The 19554-nt window shown below is 44.4% G+C and overlaps 1 protein-coding gene across 1 annotated transcript; it reads right to left on the reverse strand.

Annotated features, from left to right (window-relative positions):
• Positions 1-13013: 13013 nt before the first annotated feature.
• LOC113359738 lies at positions 13014-14057 on the reverse strand. Its single transcript, XM_026603323.1, has one exon. The coding sequence runs from the start codon at positions 14055-14057 to the stop codon at positions 13014-13016; it is 1044 nt and encodes a 347-aa protein (XP_026459108.1).
• Between the last annotated feature and the right edge of the window lie 5497 nt (positions 14058-19554).

A 19554-nucleotide genomic window follows, 5' to 3' on the forward strand; every position in this document is an offset into this window, starting at 1 on the left:
AATGTTTTGTCATCTTGATGTGTAGATGATGAGGAGCGAGCATTGTAACCACGTGCTGTATCAGTTCTTCAAAGCGAAATCTCTGAAGCTCGAGGCTAAGCTTCGTCACCGAGAAAAGGAATTATCTGCGGCTGAGGTGGAAATAGAAGAGCTGAAGAAAATCCTTAAGGAGAAAGAAAATCTGGGTGAAGCAGAGGCTGATCTTCGTTCAGAACTTGTTACAGTGCGCGCTGAGTTAGAGCAAACTCGTAGCCAAGTTTCCACTTTCACAGGTTTGGTTCTTTTCCCTCGCCGTATGTCGTCATTCTTTTATCTCTTAGTTTTTCTATCTGAGTCTCCCCACCCTATCTCCAGTGGGTGGCGTCCCCGAGCTGATATGGCTTCGAAACGAAAGAGTTCGGAAAAAATCTCGTATTAGAGATTTGGTTGAGAAAATTAAGAGTGAAGCTAAGAAATGGGATGCTCGGGCTGAGGTATGGCGCGCGCGGCATGTTCAGATGGTCGACATGCAAAATCTGTACAACCATGATCGTGCTTTATTTAATGGCACACTGCTGTGGACCCGTGATAATCTGCGGGAAGCCCGTGAGCGCACTTCCTTGTTGGAATCTAGGATTCAGCTGTTGGAAGAAGAATTACAGACGGCTCGATCCATTCCTCTTTCAGGGGTCCAGGATAATATGCTCTGTCTTGACAGAGAAAGAGATGATGCTCGTGCTGAAGTCTACGCTCTCAGCAATGCTCTTTCCGCGTCTCGTGCCGACGTAGCTCGTCATGCTGAGTCTGAGAGGAATCTCGAAGTGTGCATGTACAGACTCAGCAAAGGGGTCTCAGAGATAAATAAAGAGGTCGACCACCTTCGTCATATGGACTCGATGAAGCAGGTAGAATTAGATGCCTGTCAATTTACTCTCACCAACCTTCAACTAGACTATAAGAAATTATCCGCGGAATATGATCATCTTGATGAAGCGCGAGATGCGGTTGTTAATGAGTATGAAGAGGCTTCGGCTTGTGTCGAAGGTATAATCCCATTTCATCGAGTGTGACCTTGTTTTTTTTTCTACGCTAACTCCGTGGTGTTGTCTTTTTCAGAGCTCGAGGGACGCCTTCGCGTCACAAATGAAAAACTTGAAAAGGCTCAATCTTCCTTAGCGCAGCAGGAAGAACAGACCAATCACTTCAAGAATTTAGCAGCAACCCGCGAGGAGGCCGTTGGTGCTTCTTCTAGAGAAGTGAATCGGCTATCTTCGTTATTATCCCAAGCCCAACAGCGGACAACAGTTATTAAACACAAGGCTCGTTGTCAATTGGCTGAGGAGACGAACAAGATGCTGGAGAGGATAGAACTTGGCCTAAGGAATGAACATGGTCTCGTGAAGAACTATCCTCGTCGTCCCGTTCCTTCTGCCTTGCCCAGCTCCTCGGGCCCCTCTTCTGGTGGGAGCGTCCCATCAAGTCTTCGGAATAATCCTGCCGATGGGGCCGCCACTTAGGTAGAGATCGCAGCGTTTTGTAGGATCCGCGGCATCATTATACTTTTTGTAATCATGTAACAAGGATATTTTTTGCTGATGATCCTGTAAAAGGAATATTTTTTGATTGTGTATCCTTGACTTTGGCCTTTCACTTCTTGTAATCACCCTTTATGAAATGAATTCTCTTCTTGATATACCTACAATGTTGTTTTGTTTTTATTTTAAGTATTTGTGAAAAATCAAAACAAAAGTTTTTAAGTGTTTTTGAGTGCGATACTGAAGGAAGGTACCTTCGTGATCGTCTTGAGACCTGTCACCCCGCTGGCGAATCCTGGGCCAGAGGATTCCCAGACGGTGGGGGCCGGGGCAACGTTCTAGGATATGGGATTTAAAATATTTACGCACCCATTCCGTCGACCCGTTGCCTTAAGATTGGTTGGGTATCTCTTTCTGCTGGGTGCCTTCCCCCTGGTCCTACACTTATGGACACTGATGGGGGAGCCCTGAGAGATTGTAGATTAACTACTTTCCCCAATATTGTAGGTAGATTCCACTGACTTGATAATTTGAAAGCTTGTTTGATTGATAAGTTGAGGTCTGCAATTCCTCTTCCAGAGATAGAAACATGTGGAGCGGTCAGGCTCCTTTCTTCTTCTGGTACACTCCAAGCAGATTCAAATCTGCGTTGCTTCTATGGGAAGTATGGTTTGAGCCATTTAGCATTCCAAGGATGCCGGAGGACCTCGCCTTTTAGATTACGAAGGTAGTAGGAACCATTACCCGCAATGTCGTGGATCATAAAAGGTCCTCCCCATGTAGGTGCTAACTTTACCCATTTCTTTTCTTGCTGATACCGTGGAATTGTTCTCAACACATACTGTCCCTCTACAAAATTCCGTAGCTTTACCTTTTTGTTGTACTCCCTTGCTAGTCTTCGTTGATAATTTTCCATCTTTTGCAATGCTACTTCCCTTCTTCCTTCCAAGTCGTCCAACCTTTCTAACATCATATCTGTTGTGAGGTTTTTCTCCCAAGCTTCGGTCTTCGTGGTTGGCATGAGGATTTCCGTAGGTATGACTGCTTCAGCTCCATAAGTTAGAAGAAACGGGGATTCCCCGGTAGCGGATCTTCGTGTTGTCCTGTATGCCCATAAGACATTGTGCAGTTGTTCGCACCATCTTCCCTTATGCTCGTCTAATTGTTTTTTGAGTATAAGGGCGAGGGTCTTGTTGGTAGCTTCCGCTTGTCCGTTGCTTTGAGGGTATAAGGGGGTGGACTTGTTCTTTCTTATTTTGAAAGTGTCGAAGAGCATGTCTATTTTTTTTCCCTGTAATTGCTTGCCGTTATCAGATACAATTTCAGCAGGTATACCAAATCTGCAAATGATGTTCTGGAATATGAAAGTGAACACATCCGCGTCTCTGATCCTGGACAAGGCCTTAGCCTCCACCCATTTACTGAAGTAGTCCGTGGCTACTATCAAAAATCGTCTCTTCCCTGATCCTTCGATGAAAGGCCCGACGATGTCTACGCCCCATTTTGCAAATGGCCACGGGCTATCGACAGAGTTTAACATTGTTGCCGGCGCGTGGATTTTTTTCGCGAAGCGCTGACATTCTTCACATCGTCGGGACATCCTCGCAGCATCTTGTATCATGGTCGGCCAGTAATATCCTTGTGTTTTTGCCTTGTCAGCTAGTGATCTCATGCCGCTATGATTCCCCGCGTCACCATAATGGATATCATTTAGAATTCGATGCCCCTCTTTCCGGGACAAGCAACGTAGTAATGGTCCAAGGAAGGATTTCCTATACAGGACCCCCTCTCGAAGATCATATCTTCCCACTTTGGAGAGCATCTTCCTAGCTTGTTTCCGATCCGCAGGTAAGCTTCCTTTTTCGAGAAAGGCATGTATTGTCACCCTCCAGTCATCTTCGTTGCTGAAGTCTTCGTCTTGATTTTCTCTTGACAGGATGTCCTCTTCATCAAAGTCATTATGGGTGTCTTCTCCTACCTGGTCTTCGATATTTTCTTCCATCACATCTTGATTGGTAGCGAAGGAGAATTGAGATGCAATCGAAGGCTCGTATACCCTTGCTATTTTAATACCTTCGGCATTTTTATCCCTCAGCATGGATGATATATATGCTAGGGCATCCGCGTGCCTGAGGTCCCTTCTGCATAAGTGCCGGAACTTAATGTTCGGGATTTGTGATGCCAATGTTTGGACCAAGGCCATGTAAGCTGAAAGGGTGTCATCGTACACATTATACTCGAGCCCTATTTGCCGTATGACAAGCTGCGAATCACTTGTCAGCCTTACATCGGTTACCCCATCTCTATTATTATACGTAGGGCATGTACGACAGCTTCGTATTCAACAATGTTGTTGGTATGCTCTTTGAATTCCAATCTAAGTGCCTGTATAATCCTTTCTCCAGTTGGGGTGATAATGACAATACCTATTCCTGCTCCTTCCTTATTTTTAGATCCGTCGACAAAGACTTCCCATTGTCTATGACTCGCAGGTTCGAGGATATCCATTGGATCCTTGATTTCTTCCTCGGCTTCTGGTATTCCCTTAATCTCTTCGTCGTTGTCTAGGGGGAGGTCTGCTAAGAAATCTGCCAGCACTTGGGACTTCTGAGAATGTTGAATTTCATGAATGATGTTGAATTGGTCCAGATGGGTGTTCCATTTGGCTATTCGGCCCACTTTTCCCGTGCTTTTGAGGACTGCATCCAATGGTGCTTTGCATGGTACCCTGACGAGGTGAGTTAGGAAGTAGGTTCTCAGTTTTTGGGTATCCCATACCAGTGCGAGGATGAGTTGTTCAATCTTAGTATAATTTCTTTCCGCGGAATTGAGTGTCTTGCTGACGTAATAGATAGGCTGTTCTACGTTTGTATTGGTTTTGACTAATACCGCGCTGACTGCGTCCTCCGTTGCTGCTATGTACAGTGCCAAAACTTCATCAGGGTCTGGCTTCTGCAGGATCGGGATTGAAGCTAGATGTTCTTTGATTTTTTGGAATGCTTCCTCGCATTCGGCGGTCCATTCGAACCTGCTCCCTCTTTAAGAATATTGAAGAAATGTTTGCATTTGTCCGAAGACCGTGCAATAAATCTGCCCAACGCTGCTATGGACCCATTGAGCTTCTGCACTTCCTTCAGATTATTTGGTGACGGCATCTCTACTATGGCTTGAATCTTCGCTGGGTCTACCTCGATGCCCCTTTTCGTCACCAGATACCCGAGGAACTTCCCCGAGGTGACACCGAAAGTACATTTCTCCGGATTCACTTTCATGTGATGCTGTCTCATTGCTTCGAAGATATTCCTCAGGTCCTGGTGGTGATTTTTACGCAGCTTGATTTTGACGAGCATGTCGTCCACGTAGACTTCTAGGGTTCCTCCAATCCATGGCTTGAAGATAGCATCGACCATCCTTTGGTATGTTGCCCCTGCGTTTCGGAGCCCGAAAGGCATTCTGGTATAGCAATAAAGGCCATGTGGGGTATAGAACGCTGTGTGTGGCTGATCTTCTTCTGCCAGGGCTACTTGGTTGTAACCAGAATATCCGTCCATGAACGACAGCTCTTCGTACCCTTCAACTGCTTCAACCAGTTGATCTATGCTCGGCAGGGGATAGCTGTCCTTTGGACATGCCTTGTTGAGATTAGTAAAGTCGATGCATATTCTAACCCCTCCATTTTTCTTAGGAACAATGACCATGTTGGAGATCCAGGTAGGGTACTTGACTTCCTTGATAAATCCTGCATCTAGTAGCTTCCGAAGTTCTGTTTCTACCGCCTCATGATATTCTGGAGCCACTTTTCGTATTTTCTGCCTGAACGGGGGCGTGCCCGGTTTGATGCGTAGTTCATGTTGGATTACTTTTGGGTCAATCCCCGGGATATCTCCTAACTTCCAGGCGAACACATCCGCATATTCCTTAAGTAATTTGGTTAAAGAATGTTCTCTTACTTCGTCCATGATGGTCCCAATTTTGACCATCTTCGGGTCTTCTTCCGTTCCTATGTTGATTTCCTTTATGGGTTCTACTGGTGTGAACACAGGCTTCGGGTTTCCGAGGACTGGGGCGCTCTTTAATTGTTATTTAGCGTGTTTCTGCTCTTCGCTGGTTGTTGAGGTACTTGTTTCCGAGCCTTGGACATTACCATCTTTCGTCAAGCCTTTTCCTGTAGTTTCCTTAAGGAATAGGTCTACGGATTTCTCTTTCGCGGTTTCTTGATTTCTTACTCTTCGGATTTTTCGCTGCTCTTCTTGCTCATTGTTGATATGATCCTGAGTGGCCTGGCACTCTCGCGTAGCGATTCGATCTCCCTTGATCTCCATTATTCCCTCAGGTGTTGGAAATCTGAGGTATTGGTGGTATGTTGCCGCAACTCCTTTGAGCTTGTGTACCCATTGTCGTCCAATAATGGCGTTGTAGGGGGAAGGGGTGTCCACCACACTGAATCGGGTATCCAGTTTCATGGGCCCTGCGTTAACCTGTAACACGATGTCTCCCAAGGGCTTCGTGGCTGCTCCATTGAATCCGTAGATGGTGTGATAAGAGGTCATCAACTGTTCATCATGGAGCTTCATCCGTTTGAATGCATCATAGAATAGGACATTTACAGAGCTTCCACCGTCTATGAGGATCTTTTTGAGGTTACATCCAGCTACTGGTAATGTTAGGACCAAGGGATCGTTATGGTCTTCCATATCTTCTTCGATATCCTCGGCATCGAAGATGACAGGAGATTCCATCCATTCTTCGTGTTCGTCCACCGCTATCCCATCGACCTTATATAACTCGCAGCGGTCTTCGAATTGCTTCCGTAACCTTTTTCCAATCTGCGCTGTGAGTGAGGGTCCTGTGGCTTCGGAACACGAGATGGTGTTGATTGTTCGGTTTTCTTCCGGAAGTTGGACTGGTTTGGTTCCTTTGGATCTGTCCTCGGTAACCTCCTTTCGTATGTAATGTTTGAGCTCTCCCGCATCAATTAATTTTTGGATCATTATTTTAAGGTTCTTGCATTTTTCGGTCTGGTGTCCGTTGAAACAGTGATACTCACAGTAATCTTTAGACTTCTCGGATCTCGGGGGCTGCTTTCCCTTAGACCATGGCCACTCTAAGTTTTCCCTCCCTTTGATCTCTCGTAGGATACGAGCATAGCTAGCGTTGAGTTTCGTGTAAACTTGATCTTCGAATTTTCGGTCGCCTGTTCTTCGTTCATCCCTCCGTTCCTTCCTATCTTCGTGAGGTCTCTCATCTGAGCAACCCCTTTTGGCCCCATTGGTTTGTTCCGCTGAATTGGTGCGGTGAGACCTCTGCGGATATGCCCTCGGGTTTCCCGTTGAATTTCTTCAAGTCGAGCGTGCTTCTCGATAATTATTCGGAGATCTTCTTCTGTCTTGGGCACGCTCCCGTGAATTTCAACAAATAGGGGACTCATTCGGTCTAAGCCCCATTTGTAGCAGTTGATGCTTACCACTGGGTCCACGCTCCCTATGGCTTGGCAGATCTTATGCCATCTGTTTGTGTACTCCCTCGTGGTTTCCTTGTAGCCAATTGCTAGTGAAAAGAGCTTATCCATCCCGGTGTTTACAGTCTTGTTGTACATGTATGTTCTTAAGAATTTCTCTGCGAGTTGGTCGTATGAGTGGATGGAGTTTGGTGGCAGATTATCAAACCATGATAACGCCGATCCCTTCAAGCTTGACGGGAAGTATCTACAGAGTACGGCGTCGTTCTGACCCCATCTAGCTAAGACACGGTTGTAGTACCGAACATGTGCAGCAGGGTCGCTGGATCCATCATAGCATTCGAACGTCGGGATAGGGCATTTCAGTGGAATAGGGGTGTTGGCCAAGCGATGCGTTAAGGGCGTGGAGTTAGCTTCTCTCATGACCTCTTCTAACCTTCCCCCACCTTGTTTATTTTTTAATTACCTGATCTCTGCCATCATCTCATCTCGTAGTTCCTCCATTGGGCGTTGGTGCTCTAAATTCTTCAGCTCATTACCGTCTGACTCTCCATCGTCATAATCCGGGTCGGATACGCTACGTCTCCTTGTCGCGTCTTCATTAGCCGCTAGGACGACTCTACAGTCTTGGTTTGGCTCTGGTGCTTTGGAGCTTGCTTCATCAAGTTGTTGGCTGGTCTTCGTGCTTAGAGCAATCCGCTCCTTTAAATCTTGATTTTCTCTGGCCAACAGAGCTACAGCTTCTGCGTAAACCTGCTGGTTCTTCCTCAGTTCCTCAAGCTCAGCCATTAGTCGGTGTGATTGGTTGGACCCCTGATTGGGAGTCCCAGCGCGTGCCGCTACAGCCGTGGTGCCGCCCTCCTCCATGGTCTGTACTAAAGGTGGCAGGGGTTCAGCTTCGGTTGCTGGTGTTTCCAAATTGGAGTGAGCGCCCCTCTGCGGTGCCAGAGCCGCCGGTATGGTTTGATTCTGATTATTTGTTAGCGGCATTCCAAAGGTTAGAAGGTGCGCGGGTTGGAATGTTCTGGATTCATCCACCCTTTCTCTTGGTTGATTAAGTTGACTCATGGCGAAGGTATTGCTAGCCTCCGCAGCCTTCGGGACTACCGCAACCTCCCCGTACTTTATCGTTGCTGCTCTGAGAGCCGCCGCTGCAACTGAATTAACGTTCATGGGTGAAGTGATTTCTGCAGTATCTTGCCTTCGATTGGTCATTTTAGCTTTATCTCCTTTCTGCTTGCTTCGGGTGATGATCGGGGTTGTCCTGGGTGTTTCTTTTGACAATGCTTTGGATTTTCCTGCTTCCTGCGTCTTTTCCATCACGTGCCCTTTATTGATAATGAAATCTCGCGTAAACTTGCCTTCTTTACTCACAACACGTTCTCTCTGCATAAGTTATTTCAAACAACAGAAACGGGAATATCCGCGTGAAGCGGGTTAGTTGGCGAAATACAATTTTTCAAGAGGGAATTAATACCCGCAGGCTATAAAATACGGGTTAGAGTTTTATTAAAGGCGATCCTTAGTATAAAAACTACGAAAATTGTAAATCCGATGGATTAGAACAATAACCCGCTTAGAACAATAACTCTTATCGAAGACCAAATGTGGGTTTTTGAACATAATACAGTTGACGAATGATCTATACGGTCCGAGCTGATAAAATCAGAGCAATCATATGCCAAATTAAAATGAAATCACAGGACAAGATAAATCTTTTACCGGGACGAAGTCCCTGTTTCTAGCGCCAAATTGTGAGCACACGAACCACGAGGGGGTCCGAACGCTCACAATCAATCATTAACATCTAAAGAGATTATGATGATGGTACCCTGGTGTTGATTCATTGGCTCAAAACCTTCGGGTTTATCATGGCCTCATCCAACAACTCCATGCGTGGCGTTTGTGCATGGGATATAAGTATTAAGGAAAACAAAACATATAAGCAAACATGCGCGGAGCTAAATGAATGTAAAGTGCTGAAATGTAAATAAGACCAAGGTTTACGTGGTTCAGCACTAAGGCCTACATCCACGGGGTTTGTTGTTTTACTATGTTCTTCACGGTTACACGAATAGTTGAATGACTTTTGGGGTTTACATGTTTCTCTCCTCTAAGGGATTAACTTACCCTTACTATTTCTCTCTCTCTCTCTCTCTCCTTCCCTTCCTGATATTTTCGATCCCCTTTCCTCTTGGTGGAGATTGGGTATTTATAAGGTTAGAACGTGGGACCCATCTCTGAAGACCGTTGGAACCTTGTCTTCTTGTGTCCTTGCGTCCATCACGCGGAGGTCTGCGTTTGCCCCTTGATCCCGCAGAGGCATCCTCGCTCGTTCCACAGGTTGGTCGACACGTACACTGCTCAGAGTGTTTAATGTGGGTAGTTGAGGGGTCTGCTCGTGTCAGACAAGTGTCTTCTGCCCCTGTCAGTCTGTGTCAGCTAACTTTCTCTCCACCGTTGATCTTAGCTCCTCTTTTGGGGATGAGATAAAGTAACTCCTCGGGGTTTATTCGGTGTTTCGTGACGCATCATGTTTTGATGTTTTGGCCTGCATGCTTTCCACGTACCTTTTTATATACACGTGTCTGATAGTGAGATATATGTGTACACATTTAGTTCTCATTTTATTTAGGTCGTTCTCTTTCTTTGTTTCATTTTTTGGATGTATGCTACTCGCCCTGTCAGAGAATGGGTTTTGGCGCTTTCTATTACGCCCCAGAATCCTCGGAAGAAAGTATATGGGCAGGATAATCGGCGCTTGAGCGAGATCAGAGAAGAATGTGCGCAAGAATTGGAGAGGTGTGAGCGAGGCTTGGATAAGGCACGTTCAGATTGGTCTGATTGCGCTGATACTTATTGCATGGTAGAGAAAGGGGTTATTTTTCAAGCTGCTTTTAGTAAGGTAGATCGTGGTTTTAGGCGAGCTGGGATTGCACGGATGAACGCATGTGAAGCGGTGAAGGGAGCTCAGGGTAGTTTGTCCATGGTGGAGGAGGAGATTACCAAATATCAGACAATGTTGGCCAACTTGCAAGGTTGATGCAAGTGGTTTAGGGAACTTGCTAGGGATTCTTCTTTTTCTTTCTCTCTCTCCTCTCTCTTTTTATTTTTATTTTTTTAAATAGTCTTCGGTATAGTGCTGTGCTAGTTCATTTCTTTCAAACCTCTTTTGGCTTAGCCATGATGACTCGGGCGGAGTTGATGCTAGAGATTAGTCACCTTGAACGGACGGCTAAGTCGGCGCGTATAATGTTTGAATACTTCGTGGAAGAGAACAGGCGTTTCTCACACCTTTTGGTAAGGCTTGAACAAGAGTTGCAAGAGGCTATTATCAATGTTGTTCCTGCAACGTTTCCCTTGTTGGAGTAGCGGCAATTGTGTTTTGAGCGGATAGATAGTAATTATGATGATTATGTATGTGCACGTGTTTTTTCTGGTATTCTAGAGAGTGCAATTAGGGGTGCTCGGTCTTTGCTTGATGTAACTCCTTAGGCGATTATGTTACGTGTAAAATTATTGTTTATTATTAATGTTCGAGGATGTTTTCGCTCCCTCTTTTCTTTTTCTCTTTTTTTTTTTTTAACAATTTTCATCAATGGAAATATTATTGGGACATCCGTGACGTTGGAGGTGTCGGGACCATGCCTTAGTGGGAGCAAAAAGATGTGCTCTCCTTGTTCATTCATTTCATTTCATCATCATTTTATTTTTGAACAATTTTCATCAATGAAAATATAATTGGGACGCCCGTGACGTTGGAGGCGTCAGGACCGCGCCTTAATGGGGAAAAGAGATGTGCTCTCCTCATCATTTTTTTTGAACAATTTCCATCAATGGAAATATTATTGTGACACCTGTGAGGCGTCAGGACCACGCCTTAGTGGGGGTAAAAAGATGTGCTCTCCCCTTTTTTTGTTGAACAATTTTCATCAATGTAAATATTATTGGGACGTCCGTGACATTGGAGGCGTCGGGACTACGCCTTAGTGGGGGAAAAGATGTGCTCTCCTCGTTTTTCTTTTTGAACAATTTTCATCAATGGAAATATTATTGGGACGCCCGTGACGTTGGAGGCATCAGGACCACGCCTTAGTGGGGAAAAAAAGATGTGTTCTCCCCCTTTTTTTGAACAATTTTCATCAATGAAAATATTATTGGGACGCCCGTGACGTTGGAGGCGTCAGGACCATGCCTTAGTGGGAGCAAAAAGATGTACTTCCTTTATTATTATTTTTTTTTTTTTTGGAAACATCATTAGGGCCTGTGTCCTTGTGGACGCCAGGTCCATTCCTTGGTAGGAGCATAGTGTCCTTCGCTTGAGGATTTAATCACCCTGGTCCATGTGCGAGGGGGGGGGGGTCTTAGGCACTCCTATCTCATAGAGTGGGTGTTTGGAGGATTTTAAGCACTCCTCCTTTTATCAAAGATGAAGGTTTTAGTCACCCTGGGCCATGTGTGAGGCGTGTGGAGGGGGTTTCTTAGGCACTCCTGTCCCATAAAGTGGGTACTTGGAGGATTTTATGCACACCTATTGTAAGGAAGGGCGAGGAGGATTTAAATGGTACTATTCTTTGTTATTACAAATCTGAAAAGCAAAAACACATTTTATTCGTTTCACGAATTGCTTACATATGGAAGGTCTTTAGCCACTTTCCATTGATTTTATCGTTAGGATTTCCCTTGATGGGAGTACCGTCAGCGTGTTCGATATTGTAATAGCCGCTCTCTGCCGGTTCGATGACCCTGAACGGATCCTCCCAATTTGGTGCGAATTTTCCAGCGCTCTCATTTCGAGGGACATGGTGCGAGATGGCGAGGACCAGGTCGCCTACAACAAAGCTTCTTGGTTTAACCTTCTGGTTGTAGGCTCGCACCATTCGTGCTCGATATTTCTCGTCATGGGCATGTGCAATGTCTCGCTTTTCCTCAATAGTTTCCAAGACTTGGAATATCTTACTATCTTCAACCTGGAGGCCACTTGTTGCAATTACTCGAGCTGACGCGATGACAATTTCTGCTGGCATAATGACGTCTTCTCCATAGACTAGGGTGTAGGGTGCGGCCCCGGTGGAGGACCTTTTGGCGGTTCGGTATGCCCAGAGTGCCATGGGCAGTTCCTCATGCCATAGTCGCTTATTATCGTACAAGTTTCGACTGAGAATGCGAAGCAAGATTTTATTAGTTGCCTCGTCCTGCCCATTTCCCTTAGGATAGTAAGGAATAGACTTCTTTCGCTTGATATGGAAGGCGGCTAGTAGGTATTTCACGTCGCTGTTGACGAAGGGCGTACCGTTGTCAGATATGATGCACATAGGTATACCAAAACGAGTGATGATATGTTCCTTGATGAAAGTGGCGATGGTAACCCCGGTAGTGTTCTTTAGTGGGATTGCCTCTACCTACTTTGTAAAACATTCTGTTGTTTTTATAATGTACTCGTGTTTCTTAGAGGATTTTGGCGTGATGAGACCGATGATATCTAGCCCCCAAGTATGGAAGGGCCAGGGTGCGGCGATATTGTGCAGTGTGGTATGCGGAGCGTGGATCAAATTTCCATGGATCTGGCACTGCTCGCATTTTCAGACATAATCAGCTGTGTCGCTTTCCATCGTAGGTCAGTAATAGCCCGCTTCGTAGATTTGCGCAAACAGTCCCGCCTTCCCTTGATGCTCGCCATCATGTGTTAGTTCCATGACTTGGAGGGCCTCCGCATTGCCAAGACATGTCAGAGTTTGATGACTGAAACTTTTGCGGAATAATTTCTTATCCAGGACGAAGTATCTGCCAGATTTCTTGATTAACCTAAAGGCGGCCTTTTTATCGCTTGGTAAGCTACCGTTTCTTAGGTATTCGATGTAAGGTTCTCGCCAGTCTTCTCCATCCTCCTCGGAAACACAAACTTCGGCTTCTTGAGGGGATCCTTGACAAGTTACACAACTGTTTTGGAGAGCTTTCACTTGTTCAACCATGTCTGGCCAGTAGAACTCGGCTCGTTGGATGCGCCGATGTAGCATTATGGACGTGGCGTGCCCGCATGTTTAAGCGTGTATTTCCTCCAGCTTCTCTTTAATTTCATTTGGTCCAAGGAAACGGCACAATCCGTCCCCCGTTGTGATGAAGTACAAATCTCTTTCTAGAAGCGTATAAGCCTTTAGCGTTTTCCACGATAATTGTCTTTCTTCCGGCGGGCGTTTTAGATCTGCTATTATCACACGGCGCCAGTCCAGTTCTTCCATAGCATCTCTTTCTTTCAGGGCCATGGGTGAAGTTTTCTTGATGATGGTGATGACCTCTCTATCCCCTTGCGACATTTGCAGCTTTGATGCCATTGTTGCTAATGCTTCTGCATGCTTGTTTACCAGGCGTCCCATGTGTTCTATGGCAATGCGGTCGAAACGTCGCATTAGCCTTTGAGCTTTATCTCGATAAACTGCTAGTGTTGGTTCTTTCATGCGAAAGTCGCCTTCCATTTTATTTACAAGGAGTCTTGAATCGCCCGTAACCTCCAAGTCCTTAATTCCCATTTCCAGCGCCATCTGCATCCTAATGAGGAAACTCTCGTATTCAGCAGCGTTATTGGTGCATGGGTAGTCGAGCTTGTAAGCGTACGGTTTGATGTTGCCTTCAAGGGATTCAAAGATTATTCCAGCGCCCCCGTTACTTCCATAAGAGGATCCATCAAAAGATATCTTCCATTTCTGGGGCGGTGTTTCTTCCGCCGAAGCGATTTCGCCTGGCAGGTCAGTGTGTATTTCAGAAGTATCTGATCCTGGAAGTTCCGCAAGTAAGTCTGCGATCGCTTGACCCCAAACCCCTTGAGGTCGTATTGGTGTGAAATCGAATTCCAACAGCTGCATCGACCAACATGCAAGTTTGCCTGATTGGATTGGCTTGGTTGTCAAGTAGACAATTGGGTTAGCCGCTGCTACTACATAACATTTATGTTTCAGGAGATAGTGGCGTATTTTCTGCGCCGCTAGAATTAATGGCAAGCATGCTTTCTCGGCGGGAATGTATCGCAGTTTTGCATCTTTCAGTGTCTTGCTGAGGTAGTAAATCGGAATGAGATTAGCTCCTCCCATATCCCAAAAAATTTCCAGTAGTGACGCCAAATGCGCACTTGGTTGGATTCATTTTCAAGTTTAAGTTCCGACACCGCTGAAAGACTCGACGAAGATGCTGGGCGAAGTCCCCTCGTTTTTTCGCCTTAACGACGAGGTCATCCACATGGATTTCGACAATCTCATGATTCATATCGTGGAAAATCGACGTCATCGCCCATTGATAAGTTGCGCCAGCATTCTTCAACCCGAAGAGCATGACAACATAGTAAAAATTCCCTATGGGCGTGGAGAACACTGTTTTGGCGGCGTCGCTTTCCTTCATTCTAACTTGGTTATAACCGCTTTGTCCGTCCATGAACGCATACAATTCATTTCCGCATGTCGCATCCATTGTCGTATCTATGGTGGGAAGAGGAAACTCATCCTTCGGGCAGGCGCGGTTCAAATCTCGAAAATCCACACAACATCGAATGGTCCCGTTCTTTTTCTCTACTGGCACAATGTTTGCAAGCCATGTTGGATAATGTATAGGTTTGATATATCCTGCGTCTAGCAACCTTTTTACTTCATCTTTAATTTGTGCCTCTGTTTCATAATGGAATTGGCGTCGAGGTTGTTTTATTGGCTTACTGCTCGGATCGACCTTGAGTTCATGACAGACCAAGGCGGGATTTAAACCAGGCATGTCTTCATCAGACCAGGAAAAAATATCCATGTATTCTTTCAACAACTCGTGTATTTCTCGACTCTCTTCATCCGATAGATCCGCCCCAAGATCTATCCATTTCGGGATTTCTTCCTTTTCCAAGTTCACCTTTTCGTTGCTTCTACATGCTTGGGTTGTGCGTTCTTCGACATCCTTTCCCAGGCGTGGGGAACATCCTCAACTTTTAAAGTTTCCATTGCTTTTGCGAGATTGACTTCTGCTGCCGAGGCGTCCCCGGCTGATTGATATAATCGATATACGTGACGCCCATCTGGGCGGGACACTTTTCGAAAACGTCGCTTGTCCGCCTCCACATAGTCTTTCTTTCTCCCTTGGCTGGAATTTCCTTCTTGATAAGTTTTCCCCAATAAGGAATCGGGATCGAGTGAATACGAGTCACAACTTCGCTTGGTTCACTCAACCCATCGAAGAAAGCCGCCTCTGCGTAACACGCCTCGTCTGCGGAGAACGGATTCTCAGTCGCTCGGACTCTCTTCTGCTTTCCTTTAAGAATGAATTTGATACATTGGTGATAAGTAGATGACACTACTACATGTTTATGCAGCCACGACCTTCCCAATAGAATATGGTATGCTGTGTTGACATCCATTACATGAAAGGGCTCAATCGCATTTATTGGTCCGACTTTGATTTCGAGATTAATTGTCACAATTGTGTGTTGGCTTAGCCCGCCAAAGCCCTGGATCCTTGTTTGGATTTTCTTGATTTCGGCCTTTTTTTCGCCAATGCTCTTCAGAATATGTAGAGGTATCAAGTTGAGTGACGCACCAGTGTCGATGAACGCCCGCTTGAAGGTATCCTTTCTTACTTTGGCAGTGAGATACAGTGGGCGTGTATGATCGCTATTTACTGCCCTGTCCTCCTCAGTAAAGGTTATAACGTTAGTGGGAAGTGGATACTTTCTATCCAAGTAAGCGCTCACGTCTTCCCTAGCCGCAATCCTAGTCAGAAATATTGAAGCCAAATGCCTTTGAGCGGTGTCGAAGCCTAGAGCATCAAAGAAATTCGCGAATAGCATCTTTCTTGACACCGTCTCAGCTATTTGTTCAGTCGTGCCGCTAGATGATACTGCATATACTTCTTCGCCTCCAGCCACATCCATTGAGCACACTTCTTCTTCTCTAGGATCGTGAGTTAGGGCTGCCACTCCATGGTCAGGTAGCGGGTTGTCTTGTATGGCATTGTCGCCCTCCACATCTACCTCACCATTTCGTTGTTTGTTGTAAATCGCCCACTTGAAGGTTCGACACTCCCTAGTGGGGTGATCTACTCTTCTGTGAAATAGGCAGTAACGTGGACTACGCTTGTCCGCTTTAGTTGGGGCCTTTCTAGGCTCTGGGAGAGTGATGTCGCCATTCATGATCCATTCTTTTAATAGCCCAACTGCTTGTTCATATGAGCACGGGAAATCAGGCGCTTCTTTCTCTGCTCTCCTCTTACCTCGTCTGTTGTCATTGCCAGGTGGCCCTCGCCTCTTTGACGCCCCCGAGATATCTTCCTTAGCATATGCAACCGAATGAGACCAGGATTTCTTAGTCGCTTCAATTTCTTCGTTAGTCGCATTGGTTCTAGCGAACGCTTCTTCGAGATCAGCGAACATTGTTAACTGAGCGTTCTCAAACATTCGACGTGTCTTGGGCTCAAGCATAGATATACAGATCTTCACCAACTCCTCTTCAAGCACCTCAGTTCGGCATTTGAGAGATTCGCTTCTAAAGCGTATTGCAAAGGGATTAAGTCTCCCTCCTCTTCGCGGTCTGGTGTTCCCCAAATCAAAAATGGAAATCTTTACAGGCTTGGAGTAAAACTTTTACATAAACGCCTGTCGCATCTCATCCCATGACCGGATGCTATTGGGTTTCAAAGAAATATACCAAGTGAAGGCGTTTCCTGTCAAAGTTTTTCCGAACTCTCTCATGCACACAACCTCGTCTTGAGCATATTCATTAAGCGACATTGTGAAGCGGTGCATGTGTTCTGTCGCGTTGCCGCTTCCTTCAAACAATTTGAACTTTGGCGTCTTATACTTAGCAGGCATTGGTCTAGACAGGATCTCAGATGGAATAGGTAACGTGATAGTATAGGTGTAGCGCCCCCTAAGCTAGCAGCTGACTAATCGAAGAGATTAACTAAATAAAGAGGCACTAAAAATCTAAAACATTTACTTAACATTCAATTAAGAAATCTGCTACAAAGATTAACCCAAAAACTAGCCCCGCTCATAAATATATATACAAGAACTCCTCTCAAATGATACATATACAATAGCCATTTGGTTTACAATTATAACATGCAATATAATAAACATAATAGAGGTTAACCAAATAACGATATCAACTCTCGAAGCTTTCGCTGCGCAACTCTGATCTGTCTATGAAACTGAAAGTGGGAATGGGTGAGCACATCATTCCTAAAAGGGGTGCCCTATAGGAATAACAACAATCTTTCAAGTAATCATTATTATGATTCGAAAAAAAATGCAGGTTATATCGAAAGTCGACAATACACGGAAAGACAGTAAAACACAAAGTAGAAACTTCTTCATAGACATCCATAAATAACAGTAAACATTCATGTATGAGATGTGTGTTTCCGCACATAAGGGAAGAATAATATTTGTGCTAACCACACTCATTAGGTAATATTGCGGAGTATCTCCCTAGCCATAAAATACTAATATATAAAGGAATAAAAATATTTGTGCTAACCACATTAGGTAATATTCGTGCTAACCACACTCATTAGAATACTGATATTGTGTCGGCACACATCTCATACCACACAAAGCACACAAAGATATGCATGAATTTCACAACACCAAGATTGATTTGTAAAAAAATAATAAATACAAGAGAGTTCGTTATCGATTCCCACCTCTTTTGATGACAAGCCATGCCTACCTCGAGATCCATGATCCACCGGTTCATCTTTTGAATCGATCGTTGTTAATAGACTAACTGTTAATCACACAAGAAGTCTAAGAATCTAGCCAAAAGGCTCACACAAGAATCATACAAGTCTATCTAATGGTTCTAAGCCCAAAACTAAGGTTTACTAATTCAATTGGGTTGGTTCTATAATCCATTGTCTACGTCTTATGAACATCTACAACTTTATAGAAGAAAACAAATGCTGATTCAGACCATAAAGGTCCATTACATCAAATAAGAACACTAAACCTAAGCCCAAGTATACTAAACAGGCCCATTAACACAAGGTCTGACCCAACTGGGTCATCTAACGGTCAATGATGGTCAAAGGGTCAACTAACAGTCCACGTCAGTTCAAGGTCAAGTCCAGGGTCAACTATTCAAGGTCAAATAGGCCAAACAGGAATCGGTCAACGATCCAACTCAAGACAGAGACAATGAGTCAGGAGTGGGTTAACTCAGTCACCAAGACTGATTCATGTGAGTCAGCTAAACTGACTAGGATGACTAACATGCCTAATTCCATTACTGTTACATAACTTCAACCTATCTGATTCTATAAATTAAAACATTAAACATTTCATTCAATCGAAACAACTTATAATCTACAAAATGACAAACACAAATACAGCTTTACTGCAATTGCAGTTCTAAGCTCATACAAGAGAGATTCAACTCCACACACACACCTAACCCTCATTCCGAAACTTCAATCACAAATTCTTCTTTTGCCGGGTCATAACTCTTATAGTTCAATCCACTAGATGCAGGTCATCTACATAACTCATACCCATCCATTCTCCACACTCTGCACATTTAGTTTCTTCCCACAACACCAGCCAACCCATTTTCAGTTCCTGTGGTACAAGCTATAAACTCAGTAACCCCATTCTCATGAACTGCAAGCCGTAGATCAACATGTACATATCACCAATTAACTTTAGTCACACTTCTTCGTAATCCACTCATACATTACGATAACTCAGTCATTAGCAACACAACAACACTATCAGAATTTGAACTATATACCAGCTCCATAATCAGATACAACTCCCCATACTAACTCCATAATCTTTAACTTCAACTTGACAGAACCATTACAAATTTTCTACAACAAACCTTCCCTTGCATACCAAAACATCACAATAGCTTCAACAACAACATCATAACTATATCAATCATAACCTCCCAACCTGCCATTCACTTCACAAACCTGCAATCATCTTAATTTCAACTGCAATCATAATACTAACAACCACAACACCAGACCAATATCACCACCATTTGTACTTACCAACAACAACACTAATTTCATAACCAACATCTTATCCAATTCACAACACAGATAGTACCCATTTACCTAATTCAACATACTATAAACTTCTGTTTCATTATATAATCATCATTAACATCCATAGCATATAAAATTATTAATTGAAATCAATAACCTTACTAAATTATTGAGAGAGCAATTACCTCAGTTCAACTTCAACTGAACCACTGAGTCCTGCAGTTGAATCCGGTTCTACCTTGCCTTTGCTTGGTTCAGTAATTCATCCCAAGATCATCATCACCCCATCAGATCAATTGATTCTCAATTCGACTACCAGTAACACCACCACAAATTAGATCTTTATCACAACTCATAAAACTCAAATCATCCATCAATATCAAATTATTCTTCATACTTAACCCTAATTCACTCAATTGGTCAATACCCATCTCAAATCCCCTTTCCTAATTATCAATTTCATCTTTTATAGCTTCCCCGAGTTACTCTTACAAACCCTAATTCTCCATTTCTTCATGAACTGCTCTGTAATATCCAATTAACTTCACCCGGTTTCTAAATCGGCTA

The sequence above is a fragment of the Papaver somniferum genome, chromosome 3, assembly GCF_003573695.1.
Source record: "Papaver somniferum cultivar HN1 chromosome 3, ASM357369v1, whole genome shotgun sequence".
NCBI classification, from domain to species: domain Eukaryota; kingdom Viridiplantae; phylum Streptophyta; class Magnoliopsida; order Ranunculales; family Papaveraceae; genus Papaver; species Papaver somniferum.